This window comes from Suillus subaureus (assembly GCF_016647635.1).
Source record: "Suillus subaureus strain MN1 chromosome Unknown BJ212scaffold_5, whole genome shotgun sequence".
NCBI classification, from domain to species: Eukaryota; Fungi; Basidiomycota; class Agaricomycetes; order Boletales; family Suillaceae; genus Suillus; species Suillus subaureus.
Window position 1 is genome coordinate 1,024,466 of NW_024538561.1, and position 19,577 is coordinate 1,044,042.

At 49.5% G+C, this 19,577-nt stretch overlaps 10 protein-coding genes across 10 annotated transcripts; 5 read left to right on the forward strand and 5 right to left on the reverse strand.

The window, feature by feature from the left end:
- Positions 1–2,136: 2,136 nt before the first annotated feature.
- BJ212DRAFT_1330078 (uncharacterized protein) lies at positions 2,137–3,294 on the reverse strand. Its single transcript, XM_041334712.1, has one exon. The coding sequence runs from the start codon at positions 2,850–2,852 to the stop codon at positions 2,241–2,243; it is 612 nt and encodes a 203-aa protein (XP_041197113.1). The 5' UTR covers positions 2,853–3,294; the 3' UTR covers positions 2,137–2,240.
- A 114-nt stretch (positions 3,295–3,408) lies between these two features.
- BJ212DRAFT_1263726 (uncharacterized protein) lies at positions 3,409–4,577 on the forward strand (the record flags this gene model as incomplete). Its single annotated transcript, XM_041330367.1, has 3 exons — positions 3,409–3,783; positions 3,841–4,115; positions 4,421–4,577. 3 exons carry the CDS (start codon positions 3,409–3,411, stop codon positions 4,575–4,577), a joined length of 807 nt encoding a protein of 268 aa, XP_041197114.1.
- A 2,420-nt stretch (positions 4,578–6,997) lies between these two features.
- On the reverse strand, positions 6,998–10,556 carry BJ212DRAFT_1330090 (uncharacterized protein). The gene is made up of 7 exons (XM_041334713.1): positions 10,244–10,556; positions 8,682–10,195; positions 8,102–8,536; positions 7,785–8,027; positions 7,406–7,735; positions 7,072–7,349; positions 6,998–7,020 (listed from the first exon to the last, which is right to left on the reverse strand). Exons 2-6 carry the CDS (start codon positions 10,177–10,179, stop codon positions 7,249–7,251), a joined length of 2,607 nt encoding a protein of 868 aa, XP_041197115.1. The 5' UTR covers positions 10,180–10,195; positions 10,244–10,556; the 3' UTR covers positions 6,998–7,020; positions 7,072–7,248.
- A 139-nt stretch (positions 10,557–10,695) lies between these two features.
- BJ212DRAFT_1262984 (ENTH-domain-containing protein) lies at positions 10,696–11,432 on the forward strand (the record flags this gene model as incomplete). Its single annotated transcript, XM_041330309.1, has 6 exons — positions 10,696–10,770; positions 10,825–10,895; positions 10,953–10,991; positions 11,041–11,052; positions 11,105–11,186; positions 11,235–11,432. 6 exons carry the CDS (start codon positions 10,696–10,698, stop codon positions 11,430–11,432), a joined length of 477 nt encoding a protein of 158 aa, XP_041197116.1.
- Positions 11,433–11,699: 267 nt separating this feature from the next.
- BJ212DRAFT_1330096 (uncharacterized protein) lies at positions 11,700–12,785 on the forward strand. Its single transcript, XM_041334714.1, has one exon. The coding sequence runs from the start codon at positions 12,047–12,049 to the stop codon at positions 12,698–12,700; it is 654 nt and encodes a 217-aa protein (XP_041197117.1). The 5' UTR covers positions 11,700–12,046; the 3' UTR covers positions 12,701–12,785.
- A 648-nt stretch (positions 12,786–13,433) lies between these two features.
- BJ212DRAFT_1585433 (uncharacterized protein) lies at positions 13,434–14,806 on the forward strand (the record flags this gene model as incomplete). Its single annotated transcript, XM_041342364.1, has 5 exons — positions 13,434–13,448; positions 13,503–13,727; positions 13,776–13,967; positions 14,018–14,114; positions 14,175–14,806. 5 exons carry the CDS (start codon positions 13,434–13,436, stop codon positions 14,315–14,317), a joined length of 672 nt encoding a protein of 223 aa, XP_041197118.1. The 3' UTR covers positions 14,318–14,806.
- BJ212DRAFT_1330097 (uncharacterized protein) lies at positions 14,257–14,806 on the forward strand. The gene has a single exon (XM_041334715.1). It carries the CDS (start codon positions 14,575–14,577, stop codon positions 14,734–14,736), a length of 162 nt encoding a protein of 53 aa, XP_041197119.1. The 5' UTR covers positions 14,257–14,574; the 3' UTR covers positions 14,737–14,806.
- Positions 14,807–14,946: 140 nt separating this feature from the next.
- Positions 14,947–16,550, reverse strand: BJ212DRAFT_1477129 (uncharacterized protein; the record flags this gene model as incomplete). The annotated part of the gene is made up of 8 exons (XM_041339493.1): positions 14,947–15,274; positions 15,323–15,679; positions 15,727–15,782; positions 15,837–15,999; positions 16,051–16,184; positions 16,240–16,302; positions 16,364–16,485; positions 16,538–16,550. The coding sequence occupies 8 exons, from the start codon at positions 16,548–16,550 to the stop codon at positions 14,947–14,949; spliced, it is 1,236 nt and encodes a 411-aa protein (XP_041197120.1).
- Positions 16,551–16,948: 398 nt separating this feature from the next.
- BJ212DRAFT_1264039 (uncharacterized protein) lies at positions 16,949–17,771 on the reverse strand (the record flags this gene model as incomplete). The annotated part of the gene is made up of 3 exons (XM_041330395.1): positions 16,949–17,279; positions 17,378–17,584; positions 17,638–17,771. The coding sequence occupies 3 exons, from the start codon at positions 17,769–17,771 to the stop codon at positions 16,949–16,951; spliced, it is 672 nt and encodes a 223-aa protein (XP_041197121.1).
- Positions 17,772–17,796: 25 nt separating this feature from the next.
- Positions 17,797–18,844, reverse strand: BJ212DRAFT_824209 (uncharacterized protein). Its single transcript, XM_041344150.1, has 2 exons — positions 18,429–18,844; positions 17,797–18,386 (listed from the first exon to the last, which is right to left on the reverse strand). The coding sequence occupies exons 1-2, from the start codon at positions 18,704–18,706 to the stop codon at positions 17,996–17,998; spliced, it is 669 nt and encodes a 222-aa protein (XP_041197122.1). The 5' UTR covers positions 18,707–18,844; the 3' UTR covers positions 17,797–17,995.
- Positions 18,845–19,577: the final 733 nt, after the last annotated feature.

A 19,577-nucleotide genomic window follows, 5' to 3' on the forward strand; every position in this document is an offset into this window, starting at 1 on the left:
CTCAGCCCTTCACGGCCTCGCGCGATACCCGAACGCCCCGCACCTCGCGCACGACACCACATCGCCGTTCCATAGCCAAATATCGTTTGACTCAATAGTTAGTACATCCACATTTTCTATTTGCACCACGATGCTCACTTCCGTCAATCAAGGCAGTGACGAATATCTTCATAATGTTTGGTAATGAAAGTACCGGGTTGTCGCGTATATCTAGCAGGAATTTTCACATCCGATAATCTCACCCCCCGCACCCGTCCATCAAATATGACACCAATCTCGAATAATCCCACTCAGTGGCCAATAATCAGTTTGAATATTTATTATAGCTATCTTATACATTCGTGAAGATTCAGTTGTGGGTGATATGTTCACCTAACTATGACTGAGGGATCACAGTTGCCTCGTCTGCTGTATTAATTTATGATTGAGGTGAGCAAGATAATTTTCAAGAATCACTGATGCCTCATGATATTTCAAGCACTTACATTCAGACAATAGGTAGGGGTGACGCCATTACCGAAGCAGCCATCTCGCTAAGAATGTGTTGAAGGTCGAATTAATTTGGGTGGGCACAACACACGAGCACGACGGGATAATACAACTGATTCGTGCAGAGGCAACGTTGATCCCTCATGACTGTTATATGTGTGTGCGCGCAGTCTGTATTATTAATATAGGTCCAGTTGACAAGGTGTACCGACTTGAACCTATTTAGGTCCGTTATATGGGAATAATGTACGCAACGTATGTTTGTAAGGCGAACAAATCTGCCTTGTGCTAATAGCCCACCTCATGTAACTAGCGTCAACATGCTGAGTGTGTCTCACCATATACACTGCGTTTGTTTCTTATGGCTGGTGGTATATAGTCAGTCTTCCGTCAAGCTCGGTGACAGATGTAGTGGGTAGTCTACACGAACGCCTGCCATTCACATCTGATTAAATGCACTCTTATGTAGGGGTAAGTCAATTCTTCAGCTAGCTAATTCATAGCATGATGACCGCCCCAGCCCTGAGTTTGCCTGGAGCTTTTGATCCACCCAAACACTTCACTACCCAATCTCGCAGGCAATTTTACGTTTTACATCATAGATTGGATGGATCTCGTCACAGTAGTGGGTCACTCCGTTGCAATACCATCGGTGATATTGACTAGACCGAAACGTGCTATGAGTGATCATAATCGCTCGATTACATGCTATGCATCAGCGATCCAGAAAGATGCTGATCTTTCTTGTTGATGTATTCCTGGCCGTCCACATTGCCTGCATCGTGATCGGCACAATAGACATCACGTATTTCGCAGAAGGTAAGCTTGATCATGGACTAAAGAGAATTGTGTCATCAGGCTCATTAGTGAATAACAGAGAAGTTGATACTCTCTGGCGTCTATCTGTGCGAATAATGGGATAAATGGACAACTTCTGAGGACCATGATTTGGGTACTCTACACTGAATGCGGGGTTCTTGTGTTGTGTCTTGCAGTGCGGATTGCTGTACAACACTTCCGTGAACTGCAACAATTCGGACCGTCAGTAATTATTTCAAGGCGTTACTACAAACTCATGTGGTGGACTTTGCAAGGTGAATTCGATTTCAATGCGGTTGTATTTTCTGCTGAAGTTCCGCACATGCTAGTTTTATTGGTGCCCCTCGCTTCAATGTCGGTGCTCTCGCTAAACATCTCGGTAAGCCAATCTGGCCATGATATCTGCATGCGACCATTATTCACAATTTCTTTCTGTAGACCTCAGCTTCCACGGGAACCGTAGTTTGTGATGGCATTCTTGGAATCCTCGCGGTTGTGCAGTTGTTTGTACTGGGATCAAGGCTCATCCTTAGCGTTCGTGAACATCACGTTAAGCCCGTACTCCGATGCAGGGACCACCTTGACTTAGACTGTTTTCCAGGAGCGCGTCCATGTGCCAACTAGTAGTGGTGTATAACATGAGGAACGCTCCAACCAATCAGCACATATTGAGTACTCATATCTCCAAGATCATCCAGAATGCAAATAATTATGAGGGCGCTTCGCGTTACTCCCATCAACTGGTTAACTGACCATGTTGAACTCGGAGTCATGCCTGATCAGAGGACAAAGTTCGTTTAATTAGACAGCAATCAGATGGAAGGTTAACTATCATTACCAGCCACTATCGAAGAAACAGTGCCTTGTCCACACTTAAAGCAACCCAGGCAGCTTCATGAATGACGCCCAACCCAATACGTTCCATCAAGCCCTCATTCTGACTGACTGTCATGACATGTAGCAAATATCATCGCAAACCACGAGAATCTCCTCGTCGTGCATGCCGCGCAAATCATTAGTACGGGAAACAGCGATGAACCCAAGGGAATTCGGCAGGGCAGGATCCAATGGCAGGATAGCAATGCTAACCCAAGTGCGAGGGGAAGATGTGGTAGAGAGAATATTAAAGACATCAGGTGGACAGTCGCACTTGATTCCTGGTTTTCTTCAGCATCTCGTCGCGCAATACCAAAGTAGCTAGAAGTCATGCGAAGATGAGCGTGCCCGGTTCTAGCGGTCGGGTGGGTCAGCTCCGTTGAGTCCCTTGCTGAGAAAAACATGCCGAGTTTGCTTCCTCCGTGGGCTTCGAAACGACCCCAGGGGCACGGTGAACGCACTATATCGCCGCTGTGGTCCACGTTCAATGAGCGATTCTCGCACCGACGGTTTGCCACTACTGATTCGAGTCCCCGCATACACACACGCCGACATGTAGATAACAGCGTTACGCCACGCAAACTATGCCCAAGAAGGCCAAAATGAGTGAAGTACATCCTTCGCCGGGAGGGTGTTGCTCCCGATAGGTCCAACAACGCGTATTCCATGGGGACAGAGCGACAGCTTCCGTAAGTCTTCGAGGGGCCATATATAGATGACCGAGTCCTTGGACAACCTCGATATGCTGTTGTAGCGTTCTAGTTCGTGGACGGCATCTTGGGAGAGGTCCCTGCCTCATGCTAAAACTCTGATAGAGATTTCATATTATTCGGGACGCCATTGTATACGTGGCTGCTAGAATAGAAAACTCTGCAGCGACCCAGATCGCTTGTTCCTGGCCAGAGTCGAACGGTAAGTTGATTCTTGAACGAGCGGTGGATGACATGAGCAGTGGAAGAAGATTTAAATTGAAAGTTGATAGAGTCTGCACATTGTCTGCACAGTGTACCGTGGACAGGGCCTTCTAGGGCTCGCACACGACGAAGGATGATCCAAACTCTGACAAAGAAAGTTGGTGTTAGTAAGTCGATTAGTAGGCCGTGGATGACATAAGCGCTCAGAGAAGGTTCTTGAAGTTGCCCTGTGAGGGTGCTTGCGTGTCGGTGGACGCGCGTCTGGCCTTTAAAAGCTCTGAACTCGACCGCCACTACCACCAAACACACCATGTCCTACAACGAACACGAAGCCCAACTTCTCGGCCTCGGAACGCCCTGCTCATACCCTCACTGCTCCCTCCTCGATTTCCTTCCATTCAAATGTCCACACTGCCCAGGGACTCCTGCCTTCTGCTCAGAGCACTTCCATCCACACTGCACTACCGCACATGCTCACCTGGATCGTGTGGCACCAAACTGCCCTCTGTGCAGCGTTCCCGTCGCGATTCCTCCCGGGGAGGACCCGAACGTGCGGATGGAGAGACACATCAGCCGTTTCTGTGAGGTGATGAATGCTAGTGGTAGACAGCAGGGAAAGGGTGGGAGCAAGATATGCGCTAGGGGAAAGTGCGGTAAGGTGTTATTTGCGCCCATCGGGTGTGATGTGAGTCGAACGACTGCTAATTTGGTGTATGTAATGATACTAATAAAGACCACACAGAAATGCCACAAGGAATTCTGTCCCCAGCACCGTTTTCCAAATGATCATAGTTGTCCGTCGCTTACTTCACACCGGCCGAACACCAATTCCAGCTCAAAGCCATCTATCAGACCGAGTCCTGTTTCAGCCACTGCCAGCTCATCCTCAGCCAAATCTGCGCCTACGGCCTTATCCAGACCGGCTCCTTCATCCAAACCGAAATCAGCACCATCCCTTTCGAAGTTCTCCATCCCAGTCTCTGTCTCTGTCCCAGATGTATTCTCCAAGTCTGATCGGTGAGTACACGTCCGCTTTCCGCGTCTCAGTATCAACTCATAACGCACCAGCGTTTCTCCTGCGCCTGTTCTACCCACGTCTCCCGCATCTATATCTGTATCACCTTTATCTGCAACCAAACCTCCTTCACCAATAATCGCTCCCAAACCTGTGAACTGCACCAAATCAACCTCGTTTAATTTCCTCGATCCAATGTCCTTCGTCCCTCCATCGATCTTCGTATCTGCTTAATCTCACTCATCACACTATGCATCAACCCATCTAATGTCTTGCTGTATCAACATCTATATATCCTTCCCTACAGACGTGCAAAGGAGGAGCGTGCGAGCAGACGGAAAGCCATGACAGAGCGTGCCAAAAGGGGTCTTCTCACAGAAGAAGAGAAGCTCATCCTCGCGCAAGAAGAGGCAGGACGCGCGCAGAAAGTCAGACAGGGAGGCAAAGAGTGTCGCATCATGTAGCTTTCCCCCCTGAACATGCTAAGAACTTCACATAGTACCCATATACTACACCACACACGAATCTTCCCCGCGACCTTGTATTTTGTTGAACCCCTGTTATATTTTAAGGACACTAGTGATATAGGCCCCGCTTTCGTGGTAAAGTGTGTTGCTTGTAACGACTGTTGCAGGATTACACTCTTGAGTCACGATTCATTTGAACTATACAAGGACTCCCCTTCGGTCAGCCGCGAGAAAGAAAAGATGTCATGTCAACAGCAAGAGACAGAAACTCTCATGCAGAAGCAACAGCGAAAACGCGCAGTAACGTAGCATGACGTCACATGGTCATAATAGCCAACGTTGAAGATCTAGAGAAAGATGGAAACTATAGCGGTCCTGGTCATCCCCAGATCCAATAATCACTTCTGCGTCTGCAACTCATGAGGGACTTGAGACTTGAAATTTTCACACGCCCAACTGACATCATCATATTCAAACAGCAATAAGCTTTAGCTTCAAGTATTCGTGCAACTTTCCAATTGGCATCTGTTCGACCAACTCGATGTCATTATCATAGTGGGTTGAGGAAATGAAGCCCAAAACAGAATTTCAGTCTCTTGTCTAAGAGCTACAGTACATCTTGCCCTACCGCGAGATATCCTTTGTTGTACATCAGTGAGCAACAAACTATTTACTAATTGATGTTGCGACCTTGCAGGCATGTAGCGCACTTCGCCAGACGTACGTGTCCTCCCCGAGCTTCAGTACATCGTTGAACTCGGGTTGCTAACGGGTATCTCTGCCTCTGGGACCCCAATAAAGACTCGGTCACGGTCTTCCCGACAACTACCAAAGGTCCCGAAAAAGACAATCACGCATGATTTGTCTCCCAAGGTCGTTGCGTTCAGATGCTGACGCACACACCTTCGACGTGTTCATGGACCCAGCGCAAAATCTGATTGCCGTCGCGTATGCTATTCCTACTGTCATCTCCGGCCGGTAATGAGAGGTTCTATGTTAACATTGGAACCTTGGATGGAGGTGGTATCCACCCCCAGGCTGCTGGACATGCAACCTCTGCTCAAGCCGAGACCTCAGACCGTGGGTATTGCAAATTTGGGACTGTAAACATTCGACGATATCCGGTGTGAACCTGGGTCGGAAATATTAAACAATATGGTCTTGATAGCTGACATTTGATTTAGAGCATCCTCACTGGCCCCCAAGAACGTGGCGAAACAACAGATTTTTGTTTCCTTGGACACGATCCATTGCTGGTTTTCAGCCACGATTTGGAACTCTATTCCATCGAGGATATATCCCAGGCGCCACAACTGCTGGCGTGCTTCATGATGGCTGTCCCAGCGATGGGAATATTTTACGCAGAGTGCACCTATCCCATGGATGATAGCACGCAACCACTGATACAAGCCCAACAAATGATGTGAACCTCGGACCCTAAACATCAACTTTTAATATTATCCATTGACCCATACTATACGACTTTCGTCATCATCACTCCCACCAGGATTTTCTGAAGGAATGCTAAGGGAAATACCGTGGACAGACTGGCGCCCTTTGAATTCTCGTGCGTTCCGGGAATACAAACGATGCCGTGTTGACGTTGGCGGAAATCGAGTTTTGATGATAGAGGAAGACTGGTATGTCTCAAAGTTCAGATTTCACGCGATGGACTTTAGCCCGTTGGCTGTTGAACGCCGGCAGGGTCTTGGACGAGTAGTGAAAGAGCCATCTACGATAGACATCACCGACTCACTGGAATCCCCCGACTCGTTGGAAAAGGTGACCCTTCGGTTGTATTGGACGTAATTTGTTTACCAGGATGTGGATTGATATGGACAGAATATATCTTTATCAAGTACGTGCTCCCCATTGTTTCAAGCATGTCTTGACATATTGGTTTATCAAGTATCATGAATCTCCTACGTTCAGCCATGCATATCCGAGTCCTACGCTCGACGTCATTGAGATAGCAACGAGGATGGGAGAAAAGGCAACGCCTACTACATACGTCATCTGACTAGTAGTAAAATCAGGTAAGTCGCAACTACATAGGAGTTAAACCAGACCAAGTTGGCAGTAGAATACTTCTACATCAAACACGTAAAGCAGACCGCAGGGGGACTGATACTCCCACAGAAGTAAAACTCATTCTCGCACAAGAAAAGGCACGCACGCAGGAGATTGGAAGACTGATTGGAGGACGAGTATCTCGTCATGTAGCTTTCTGACTTTCGCGCTTCTTTGTATACTACAGTGCATACGTATGCTGCGCACATGGGTCTGTCCTACGAACTTGTGTTTCCTCAAACTCCTCCGCTTGGATTGCCACGACACTACTAAAAACACAACACCGATGAACAACACTAATAGCGGTACCTACTTTAGGAATGCGGTCGGGGATAAGTCGACGAATAACACAGGAAACGAGTGAAGACAGTAAGTGAAAGGAATGGATACAGTCAATGAATGTTCACAGAACCAAAACAGGACGAGAAAACTGTGATGGAGAGGAAGGTTCGTAGGAGGTTGCAGATTGCATAGAACGTGAAGTATGCAGCAAGAAAACGGAACGTCATAAGTGCAATGAGAAACGTAACGTGCCGTTGCGGGTAGAGTCAGGGTCCTTGGGATGCAAAATATGCGCGTGACTTGTTCATGTGCAGTGCTATCGTCGGACAAAGAAGACAACCAAAATGATGAAGGGGATGTATGTAAACAGCGACACTATGGACATCACGCGGCACCGGAACCGCCATGCCTTTGCATCTAGCATCAGCACACTCGTCAGTTCGACCCAAACCCTGCATTATATGATCACCCACCATGCTCGATCTGTGGATCATCTAGTGAAACGCCCTTCTCATCACCAACAACGCGCGTGCGCGGCGTGCGGAGAAAGAGAGCAGCAACCCACCAGACAGGGAACAAGGCGAATCCCACAAAGAAGCACCACGCATGCACAGGTGACCCAGGCTCATCCTCCGCACGAAAATGCAGCGTCCAAGGCGTCTCTGCAAGTTTCTTTGGTGGACGTCTGGGATCTCGCATATGAAACGTGCCAGAACGCGCGATTGAAGGTGCATGCGGGGACACAAGCGCGCTGATAGGGATAGATGCCTGAGACATGCTTTGACGTCTCGCGTGATTCGGATCTGGTAATTGAGTTGGTGTGAGAGTTCTTGTTGGGTGTTTGTTGAGGACGGGCTGAACCAGCGGACGCGGCACGAGAGGGTACGCTAGGACTGGAGAGGATACGGGCGCTCGTTTGGCTCGACCAGGAACCGAACTTGCCCACCTCAGGCGCCTGCTCTAAATTCGTACTCTGGCTCTGAATGGAGACAGGTCGCGAATGGATGGGGGTGCCGAAAGGAGAGGACGATGATATACGGGGGCGCTTGCGGTGGTACGATGATGGTGCGTGTGATGAAGCAGAGAGCTTTTGACCTGCGTAATGAGATTAAGCAATCATTTCGCGTTCGGAACCGTCAGGAAGGGGCAACGTAATAGAAGGTACGTACTTCGATTGCTCTCTGGGACGGCGAACGTTGCGCGCTGGGCGTCCTTTTTCTGCTCGGGCGGTGTGGTGTCTATGTCTTCGGCTTTGCGCTTGCCTTTTGTCTTGTCGCTATGGTTGCGTGAAGCGGGAGTAGGGGTACTTGGATCAATGGTGATTGTGCGGGAAGTACGTGCAGGTGTGGGAGTCATGGTGGAGGGAGGGAGGAGAAATTGAGACGATGGACGACCTTGTGTTTTGCTTGGACCCACAGGCACATCTAGTCTCGAAGGAGTATGGTTTGGCGAGGCGGCGCCATCCGTAGCGACGCGAGTACCATTTGGATTCACAGACATGCGCGGGTCCGCGTAACTTGCTGGGTGGCGATGGTGGAGGAGGAGGAAGGTTAGGTAATGGGATGAGATGGAGGTGGAGGGGGACTGAGATGCGTGTTCCCCGCCTAGAACAAATGAGTGAGTAGATGAAACGAGTGACTGAAGTGAACGTATGAGAAAGTACATGGATGAATAGAAAGAGAGACAAGATGCGGAATCCGGAATGTGTGGCAGAAAGCAATACCTGAGTGCCGTAAGCACTAGACTTACCTTGGGGAGCTGGGGAGCGTGGTCGAAGTGGTGAAGGTGATGGAGAAAATGATCGTTGTATGGGCGTCTGATTAGGAAATTGAGCCATGCTGCTACCGCGTGTTTCGGACCCCGGACCCGGGACACCACTTTGGGATGGCCAATTGACGAGCCCTTCACCCAACGAAAGCCGCAGCATTTCGCGCGATACCTCTGCGGGCCATGCAGTGTTTGAATATGAGTTGACACCTTCTGTAGCTTGCTGTGCACTCCAAGAGGCACTGTTGCGTCGACGAGGTCGGGCTTTGTCAGATATTGTTCGGGCGCGGAGATGTTGTGCGGCAGGCTGCTGTTCCGAGGAAGGAGGGAAGTCACCTTGCACCTTAGGGAGGCTCGCAGAGTGTCTAACAGATCGGCCAAATGTCATTGATAGCGATGCAAAAAGATCATCACCAATGTCAGACGGGATCCGTGATGAGCGTTTGGGAAATGAGTCGGATCGGTCTGCGAAACCTGATACTGTGGGAGTAATATCATTAACGTTTTTGTCCTTGAGGCAGGATGACAAAGCCGGGTGGTTCAAGGGGGGCAGAGGGGGTGGAGGCGATGGATATGCAAACGTAAACGTGGACCGGCTCTCCGGTGTCGGATGGCCAAATGTTCCGGGAGAATCGAATCCCAGTTCACGAAGGATAGGTGTAGTGAAGTATGCAGTTGGGCGAGTTGTCGGAGACGTATTGGAGCGTGGACTATTGGGTGTTCGTGGATGCAATTTAGAGGACACAGAATCTGTTGGCGATGATTTGGAATGGATGGATGAGCTGCTTGTGTGATCATTGTCGGGTATCATTAAGGTGCGTCCCCTATTGCTTGTTTGTGCTGATATATCGCGAGGCGCTGTGGAGGATCGTGACACACTATGGGAGCTCACGATAGAGTGCGAACTCTCGGCTGAGCTGTGGCCTTTATCATTCTTATTTTTGTCACTTCTCTTCAGCGAAGAAGAATATGACGTCCGTCTGGTAGTGTCTTTGGTGGGACTAAGGTCTGCAAATCCTGGTACCATTGGGGAGCTGCGCACTCGTCGGCGACCAAACGTGGACCAATCTCCAGGGGCAGCCAGGGGATCAATAGGTTTGGACTCGCTTAGAGTTGTTACATGGGTTGGTGAGTCTAACTCAGGTTTGTCCAGTTCGCAGATACTCTCGGACATAGGTTTTGCCCGCAGTATATTGCGAAGCCTCCAGCTGCTGTCATTAGCGGTGTGTCTCCGAGTTCTGGGACTCAAACTGCGAGGCAGAAATTCTGAATCATCCATGTCCAAATATGAACTCGGATTTTCGAGAATCTTCTTGTCTATGGCATAACGCACTGCTGAGGATGTTTCGATGGTTGAATCAACACCATAGCTGAGGGCAGGAGTGGGCGGGACAATGCAGCAGTTTTCTGGTTGTGAAGGTGGAGCAGCGGAATGGTTAGTAACACCTCGGCCTCGGATATGAGAGAAGAATGAATGCATCTCTCGCCAGATACCTCTGCTACGCGGGTCAGTGCGGCGCATAAACGAGGATCGTCAGACGTACAGTCGCTCCACAAACTATAAAGCCCTAGATCGAATGCGCTGAACCTGTGTTCCCGTGAGGCACCGGGACAGTATGAACAGAACTTATAACTGTTGCACGTGAATCGCAACTATCGCTTATCGCCAAGCAACCGGGCAACAAAGGCCGACCTAAACCAGCACGAAGGCAACAGTCGTGCGCCTACCCAACGAACGTTGACTAGCTGAACGGAGCTGAGAGAATCACCGTTCCCTGTTCCGGATCAGTAATAGCCTAAGCACTAGATCAGGAGCCATAAGATTCAACCCCTTCTGCAGGGGTCGATTCCATTTACGCGTCGGGGTCACATGATCATCGACAATCGATTACATAATCACATACCTCAGTTGAGGCAGTGGCAGTGGCAGCTGCACATCCAGACCGTGACCACACTTTCCATCGAGCTGCCAGCTGTGTCCTTGATTTTGCCTACCATGGATCGCTTCGACTCCCTGGCGAATACCCTGTCAAACCTGACTGTTTATGACCTCAAGAGCATGTACAACCAAGTACGTGGCGATGAAGAACAGAGCAATTGCACATGCTAATAGTTGTCGATGTAGGCCAAAAATGTTGTGCTTAATATCAGCGAGATGGAGTCCAAGGTCAGGGAGGCGACTAATGATGAACCTTGGTAAGCATATCGCGACCAAGCTCAATGCAGGGCGTAGTAGTCTCACGGGCAATGCAGGGGTGCCAGTTCCACATTAATGCAAGAAATTGCTCAAGGGTTAGTAACTTTCTATATCATAGGAAACGTCAATTAAAATTTTGCATAGGACGTTCAACTTGTAAGCCTATTGCTCCAGGGTTCCGGCTGTATGCCCCATTGACGTACCCTAGCCAAAACTTCAATGAGATCATGCCATGTATATATGCCCGGTTCATGGAAAAAGAGGCCCGGCAATGGAGACAGATCTACAAGGTAGGCTGTCCGTGCTTTATTCAGCCTCTCGCCAACCTATGCCCACAGGCACTCCAACTACTCGAATACTTAATCAAACACGGCAGTGAGAGAGTTGTCGATGACTCTCGCTCCCACATCTCTACGCTCAAGATGCTCAGAAATTTCCATTACATAGATGACAAAGGCAAAGATGAGGGCCAGAATGGTATGCAGTCGACAGCGAGTCAATGGACACCTCTGACGCATTGCGCATATAGTCCGTAACCGGGCCCGTGAACTGGTAGACCTATTGTCTGATGTAGATAACATCCGCACGGAGCGACGGAAAGCGAAAACCAATCGCCATAAATACATTGGCACTGGAAACGATTCTATGAGTTTCACCTCAGGTGGCAGCCGTTTCGGCGGATTTGGCAGGCGATAGCTTCTCGAGTGGAAGTGGAGGCTATTATGGCGACAGAATGAGTGGTAGAGATGGTGAGAGTCTCGTAGGTCTCATCTCAAGAATCATCGTTTGCTCACGTTGTGTTAGATTACGGAGGCAACTCTGGTTTCAGAGATAACAATGGTAGAAAGGACTTCGAGGAGTACACTGCTGGGGACGACGAGACTGTGGTCAGACGATCTGGTTCTGTCAGTAGGAGTCATACTGGGTCCCGTCAGGGCACACAATCAGTTAGTTCTCCTGTTCGTCCGGCGCAACCTGCACTCCCAAAGCCGAGGGAAGCCGAGGTCGACCTCCTGGGTAGTTTCAATGACGAGCCGGTGGCCGCTGCCAGCGTCAATCCCGTGTCCAACACAAACAAAGCCCTCCCATCCGTAGGCAATGTCAATCTCGACGGTGAGGCGCGCATCAGAATGTTTCTTTCAGAAAACTGATGAGTCATGCAGATGATGATTTTGCCGATTTCCAAGCTGCACCGTCTTCACCCGCGCCGTCTTCACCTGCCGCGGCACCCGCTCCCCTCTCTACCAAACCTACGTTGATGGAGATGCTACGGAGCACCAGCCCTCCTGCCAATCGGGCACCCATGATGAGCCCATCACTTGGGTCACAAGTTCCCAAACCCGCTGCGTTTTCTAACACCTCTGTGAGGGCGCTTTCTCCTACAAACAGGCAATTTTCCCCTACTACTGCCGGTGGGTCATCCGGCAACTTGTGGTCTACGTCGACACCGTTGTCGCCCACGACATCCGTCCGAACATCCATGTCAGCTGTCCCAATCACCCCCGCGGCTCCACCCCAAAAAGCGTCACCCGCCGCACCCCCGAAGTCGTCATCGAACTTTGAGGACTTGTGGTCGTTGTCCCTAGGTACATCATCGACGACCTCGGCTTTCAAATCTGGAAACACTGGTAAATCTATTAAAGATCTCGAGAAAGAGAAAGTCCAGGCTGGTATCTGGGCGTCGAGTCAGAAGCCAGGTACAACCCAGATGGGAATGGGCAGCGGATTCGGGAATTTTGGTGGTATGGATACCTCCGGCAGAGCTTCTGCTTCTGCAAGTGGTGGAGATGACCTCTTACTGTAAATCATGATTACAGGCTTGAGCGTGCGGTTCAGGGGATTGGAATGGACGACGGGGTACTTGAAGGGTACAGTTGCTTGTTTAATGTCGCCACGTTGGTTCATAAGTTTATCTGCTATCAAATTTTGTGGACTGATTTATGTTGTATCCGTGTACAACAACTCTGTCTGAGTTCTTAGACCCATTAAGCTGAGGAAGAGTTGGAGGTACAGGAGTCACCATACCACTTCTTGATCTCCGTTAACATGCAAGTCTGAGCGAGAGATGTAAAAAAAGTCAGCTGAGCCGGTCATGGAACGTTATCGCCACGCTTTGCTGTGGTGTCTCCGCATTCTTCCGCCTTGGACAGGTGACACTGACAGCGCTCAATTCGGTGTGAAGAGAGCTCTCGATGAACTAATGAGCATTGAGTGCTGAGTGACGTCATGGATGAATCAGAAACACTATGATTTGTAAGGTCATCGCTCTTGGTTTTCAGTGATCACCGCGCCATTTCTCAATCGTATTCAACTCCGACAGTAAAATTAAACGGTCCTTCAGTAGGGAGTACTTTTCAGCGTTGGTTGGTTGATGCCAGGGAACACAGCTTTTCACTTTCAACTCCGACAGTCGTATCTTCCATGCTTCGAAATTCACTAATACGGTCACGGGTCAAGATATCTCAATCGTATATAAGCCAGCATGTCAAGATGCAGTATACGTAGTCCAACTGTACTCTTCTCTTTGGCCGTTCGACATGGCTCTACCGGAGGTGAGTTTTCAACATGTAGGAAGACTTGCTCCTTGTATGACAGGACTACCCTAGGCTTTCAGCACTGATGAGACTCGGACCTCCGATCAAAGTATACTTGCTGAAGACCGAATACTCCCCGGAGCTCTTCACAACACATCCTTTATAACGAGGGTACTCTGTCTTTTTGCACTGGGACGCCCCGATCTTGAAGCCCATTGGGGGTCACTGCAATCCGAGGAGGCATTCCAGAACGTGAGGGAAAGGTTATGCTCCATCCTGACCAACACTGTCACCGCAGTGAGTTATTCGACTCCTTGCTGGCGCTTACACAGTCTAAAACTTCAGAAGGCGGGTCTACTTCTCGCGACAAGTGGTGTCTTCGTGACCACTGTCTCTCCCGCGCCGTATTTTGACTACACTTCACCCACCCCCTATCTTCTACTCTTCATATCACTCATGATGGCAATGATTGCAATGTTGACTTCTGGCTTGGGCATGATGCGTTGGCTACACGCCGATCGGCAGTGCACTCAAGAAGTAAGGATTGTTTCTTGCTTTGTTGACTACATCGACTAACTCATTATCAGCAAATCAAGTCAGGCGGTTATTCCCTCTTGTCCTACCTCTTATCAATGGTCATGCCCATGTTCTTTGTCGGCTTGTCCTTGAATTGCTTCATATTCGGTGAGTTGCTCTACTGACGCTGTGTTCTCTTTGGGTCCTCATGCACTGCTTCATCCGCAGCGATGTTGATAGCAGGCTTCTACTCTCAGGACACTGTCTGCCGCACTCTCACCGCGGCCTGGCTCGTCGCATACGTCGTCAGCGTTGGGTTAATGTCGATCGAATTTATGTGGAAGCTTGCCAAGTGTCTCAAGTCACCCTGATTTAGACACCGCTACTGATCTACTAGCTCTCACTTACACCGATCTGAACATTGAATAAGATCAACAGCGTGACTCGAGCTCGATATGTCATAATTATTTTTGGAACTAATGTGTCAGTTTCTGCCTCCTGGTGTTCTGGAAGCCAGGCAGCACACTTCGAACGCAGTGTACCGCTCTACAATGAGTTGATTTCTCCCCATCAAGGTGTTTCTGGAATCCAGTCATCAGGCGCGCGGTTGTGTTATCTTGAAAGTGAGATGGGTAGATGTTGCCAAGTACTGGCACCGTTGACTTTCGAAGCGTGTTTGATTGATCCGCAGTCACCTCTGCTCACTTCGTCACAACATCTGCACCGCCCGGTCCGCCCCGCACAAGCCCATGCACAAGCAGAGTTAACGACTTACTGTAAAAGTAGCTAGCATGAGCGCCTCTGCTTGGCGTCGCTCCAACAATAAACAAAAGCGACTAAATGAATTTTCGATATTCTGGTCTATCGATATGAAAATAACTGTAGGCACAAACTATATCACTGGCGTCCTACCTCATCGATTCATTATGATCATGCCAATGATTGCAAATATCGATCCTTTGAGATTATGTGGTAGTATGATACATAGATGCAAACAGAACTACACAAATTTTTTCCGCGGCCTACCCTTTTTAACAGTCGATGCGTTCGAATCAGGATTGGCGAGATATGCAAAGTTGCGTTTTATCGGTTTCACATAATTCACGCCGAGCTCGCGTAGGATAGCGACTTCGCTTTCGCCTTCTATAAACGTCCAGTACCCTTCCTCTGCATCCGCTGGGAGTGATGGATCAGAGGTCCATCTCCACAGGCCGAATTCATTGAGGAGCAAGCCCAGTTGTGTAGCTTTGGTGCGGATGTCGAGGCTGAACTCCTTATCCCCAGTCAACGCGAGTAGTGCTGCACCCTTCGACTTCATAGGGGCGAGGCTGCACGCGATTAAATCAGTGCGCCAAAAGATTTTTATCAAAACTTACTTCAAGTCCAATCGAATATAAAGGCCCTGCTGCTCGCGAATGCGCTCGATTCGTTGAGAACGTTCTTCCCAAGTTCCGTCTACAGTCCTTTCAGGTAGGCGGATCACACCCTGCCACTTCTTGGATCCCAGCAACAGTGTCTCGGCGACGAGGCCACGGCTTTCGAGTGGGAAGACTACATCACGGAAGAGAAGGGAGTTCTGCGCTTCCCGTAGCTTTCTAGATGGCGTGCGAAAAGGTGCACTGTTAATTCCCTGTGTAACTGAGCCATTCTTTGACGGGGGCGTAGGCACGTGAACATGAGATGGGTGAGTCAACATAATATCGACGCCTGGGAACGACTGAGCACCCCGTCGGCTATTGAAGTCAACGCAGAGACGAGGAAAAAGATGCAGGCCGCTTACTAGCTACCCACGAGCTCAACATCAAATTTACAAGAAATGTTCTCCGAAATAAATTTCTATACATTAATGAGCTGATGGAGCGTTCTTCGAGCAATAAATCAATAACGTACAGCGAGTAGTTCGGCTTGACTTCTCTCGACAGGTCGTCCGAGATGCTCGTGGTATCGCGCACCGGTTTGCTGCAGGGGACTCAACATGTCAAAGAATTTCGGTTTCTTCAGGTCCCCAATGGACATACAGCCCGCGTCAATGAGGGCTTTCGCAGCTGTTGGGCTGTAGTCATTCAACTTGTCAGAACACCGTCAAAGTCGACGCGAGGCGAACGTGTAGTACCCAATGCCGGAAACAGACGTTAATGACCGAACTATCATTTTCCTTCGTGTCTCCTCGGGATCAGAGCCTTTTCTTGCCTTGGATTTCGATGTTCCTTTAGAAAGCTCGGTAGCAGCTGCCGGGTCCTGGAGACATGCATGAAACCCACGGACACTTGAAAGATACGCAACACCTACGGACATAATCTTTACCCGACAAGAACGCGTCTATCCTGTTGCTGATTCCGACGCCTACCCCTTTCAGCTACATAGAGTCCCTAGCATTGAGCACTAAACTGGCAGAGTCGGTAGTGAATGGTTCTGACCTTTTTCACCTGACCTACGTCCCGCACGGGTTCCTCCAGCGCGCCAATAACCTCGATAGCTCGTGCAAACGCACGAACTTTGTAACCGTTTCTGTTTGGGCAGGAGTTTTCACGGTCTAAATCTATGTTGGGGGTTGAGGATTCCCTCCCCAGTTTGAACTTGAAGGAACTCACTTTGTGACAGCATTTGGAGGAGATCATGGTTCGGACCAAGATTTCTCGTTGAGAATGCCGTCCTCGAGCATGAACCATGGGAGAAGATAGTGGTCGCTCGAAATAGTGAGCGGGACAGCATGAAGCGCAGTACGCGATTCTTGAGCCAGCTTTAATGGCCACAATTCTTCATTCAGGTTGCCAACTTGCAACTTGACTTCTATTCGGAATTTGATTACATAACCTCATTTTATGTCAGGTGACCAGTTGTTCATTTGCTCAAAAGGAAATTAGGCGAGTCGGGAGAATTCATGAGTGCACAGAATCACAGATACAATCGTTCACTTCACAAAAAAAATGGCGATGAAGCAGAACTTAAAATACGTAAGCGCACATGCGAATCGAATGCGATGATAAGGTCATCACTCCAGCTTAGATACCCGCCATCTGCATCCTAGCCTGCCCAACAGATTGTGCTCCTCCCTGCTGCCCTGCGGCACCCTGCACTTGCTGTTGCCCAGGTATGGTTTGATTGGGTTGTGCCAACACCAGACCCGGTCCCATCACGAATGCTGGGACTGTCTTCTCCTCGAGGTCTGCATAGCGAACGCTCATCTCTTTACGCTCTTTGCACCAGTCATCGGGATTCCACCATGTATATGTTCCTGCTTCGCCCCCTGGGATTTTTGATGATGGAGCACTGCCGCTTTCTTTTGTTATCCAAATCCGTAGGTCTTTGTGGTATCGCCAATTACGATTCCACCTGTGAAGCCACAAGTCAGCCCGAATTCATAAGTTGAGGCAGCCAAAACAGCATTGTGGGGGTCTCGAAAGTTTTCTGGGGCATGAATGGAGACCTACAATTCTTGCGCTGCGATTTCTTGTAGTGCATCCCTCGGACTTGAATAGAACATGAAAAACAGCGTCTCGTCACTGAAAGCTCCAGCCTTGGCTGGTCCTAATGCGGGCGGTTGAGCGCTGTAACACGGAGGCAGATGAAAATCAGGTTCAACGCTATGGGCTGCAGATTGATCTGCCCACGGCGTAACAAATGTCGAATACAGGTTTCTTTTATGCAACATAAGTAAAAATGGTCGAGTGTCTAGTAATGCATGACATACCCCTCGTAACCCATGTCGAGTCCCATTGCACCTAAATCCGTACCAACGCTGCTCAGACCTCCATCTGCATCAACACCTGCGTTCTTAATCATTGCGAGCAGGCCAAGTAGGCCCCACCGGTCAGCTGCGGACATAAGCACCTGCTGTGCGGGAGTCTGTGGGTGATGGTGAGCCTGCACAAGTGGGTTATGTGTCGGTTGTGGATTATGCAGCTGTGGGAGCGCGTTATGCTGATGCGGATGTAGATGATGGGTCCCATTCGACACATGCGGGCTTACTCCTGGAGGTGGTACACCGGGTGGTGCGCTGAGATCAGCACCAGGCGGTGGATTCTGCGATTGGGACGAGTTCTGGCCGCTTAGTGGCTGCTGACCTGCCTGACTTCCCAGCGCTGGGAAATCATCAGGGCCAAAATCTCTGCTCTGCGCCACTGCACCTGCAGTTCCTGACCCACTCTGCCCCGCCTGCGTTGCATAACTTGTGACGTTAGAACCTGGTGCAATGGCAGGCGTTCGGTGCGCATTTTGTTGCTGGAGGGTTGGTGTCGGATAACTCCGTTGTGGTAGAGGATATTGCGACGTTGGGTAGGGAGAGCGAAATTGTGACGACAAGCCGGCTGGGGGAGCAAGACTTGGTGGTCGCTGTAATGGTTGACCTGAGCGGAACTAAGTGCAACAATGGCGCCAGAACAAGCTGGGAACACACCTGGTCGGTTCATTATGAGTGAAGGATATCTGCTACAAACGTTACTGTCGTTATGATATTAGATGCAGTGAATAAGAAAGACTCACGGCAACTGGTTTGACGGTTTCTGATGTTTTGCGTAGCTGGTCGATGAATATCTTATGTTGATACTTGTTTGTTGACCTGTAGCGTTCTGTTCACGGAGCGCTTGTCGGTTACGAACGACCGTCAACAAGAACGAATTTGGCGTCAGCTGAGTTATGATGAGGCAGAGAAATTTAGCAGCGTTTCCCAACAAAGAAAGCGGGCGCAAACTATGATATGCTGTCTCTCCATGTACGTAAGTTTTCCCGCTAAGCTGCTGCCCTGACATTGCAATGTGCATGGCGCATGCCTTATTACTGACCTACAGCATGCGGCACACCTCTCTGACTGGCGTTCAGTTGACCGACTCTACTCTACTTTGGTGTAATGTGCGCAAAGGCTGCCAAGCCTACCGCTCTGGGTAACCTGATGCTAATGCCGTTCCAGGTGCGACGTCACATACATCTTCGATCCTCCAGATACGGTAATTCTGCGGTCTTGACCCCACCAGAAAAAGCGTACATCTACGAACGACCAGCAACGCAGAGATTTTACACACCATCCACGTACCCAGGCGTATGGACCTCTCTTGCTCGCATCGGACTGAACTGAACGAGTTCCCACCTCATAGCACGCCGGCTTGTGCAGACAACCGGTACTTGCCTCAACGCAAATCGCTCAGTCTACTTACAATGAATGATACCATCAAGGGTTCGCAACCACAACGCGCGGCGCGGTCAAACTACGGTCTCCAGCTTCCCGAAAATCGTCACTTTCTTGGCCGTTCGGTGTCGCCAGTTACCGATCACCACTCTTGTGGCGTACTTCGAGTTAGCTTACCACTGGTGCCTGATCTTCCAGTTGGCAATGGGTGAGAACCGAGCTGGCTCCATAAAGATGCAGCATGTCAGTCTTGTGGAGCTACTTTCTGCCTCGGCAATTTTTAGCTCCGTGTTTCTAGCCCCTGTGAGTGGATGAATGAATGTCATGATCATGTTCCAGGATACGTCTGGTTCCCGCGGTGTCACATGATTATCATTTTGCCATGAGCCCTCAGTGTTTTGCTTGTGGCCTCAGCTTTTTATTCAGTCTTACAGAACCGACAACACGATTCGAGCGTCTGGTGGAAGGATTTGTGGGCACGAGAACCCTGAGTTCGACCAGTTGTCTTT

What these genes read in the sequence shown, in the direction of transcription:
- BJ212DRAFT_824209 (XM_041344150.1), bottom strand. Translation starts at nt 18,706, where the DNA reads ATGCACATTGCAATGTCAGGGCAGCAGCTTAGCGGGAAAACTTACGTA. An exon ending in AAACCGTCAAACCAGTTGCC is followed by an intron (nt 18,387 to 18,428) that starts GTGAGTCTTTCT and finishes TCATAACGACAG; the next exon opens with TAACGTTTGTAGCAGATATC.
- BJ212DRAFT_1330097 (XM_041334715.1), top strand. Translation starts at nt 14,575, where the DNA reads ATGGGTAGATGTTGCCAAGTACTGGCACCGTTGACTTTCGAAGCGTGT.
- BJ212DRAFT_1330078 (XM_041334712.1), bottom strand. Translation starts at nt 2,852, where the DNA reads ATGGAATACGCGTTGTTGGACCTATCGGGAGCAACACCCTCCCGGCGA.
- BJ212DRAFT_1330096 (XM_041334714.1), top strand. Translation starts at nt 12,047, where the DNA reads ATGAGTCATGCAGATGATGATTTTGCCGATTTCCAAGCTGCACCGTCT.
- BJ212DRAFT_1330090 (XM_041334713.1), bottom strand. Translation starts at nt 10,179, where the DNA reads ATGCATTCATTCTTCTCTCATATCCGAGGCCGAGGTGTTACTAACCAT. An exon ending in CGCGTCCGCTGGTTCAGCCC is followed by an intron (nt 7,736 to 7,784) that starts GTCCTCAACAAA and finishes CTCAATTACCAG; the next exon opens with ATCCGAATCACGCGAGACGT. An exon ending in TGATCCACAGATCGAGCATG is followed by an intron (nt 7,350 to 7,405) that starts GTGGGTGATCAT and finishes TGCTGATGCTAG; the next exon opens with ATGCAAAGGCATGGCGGTTC.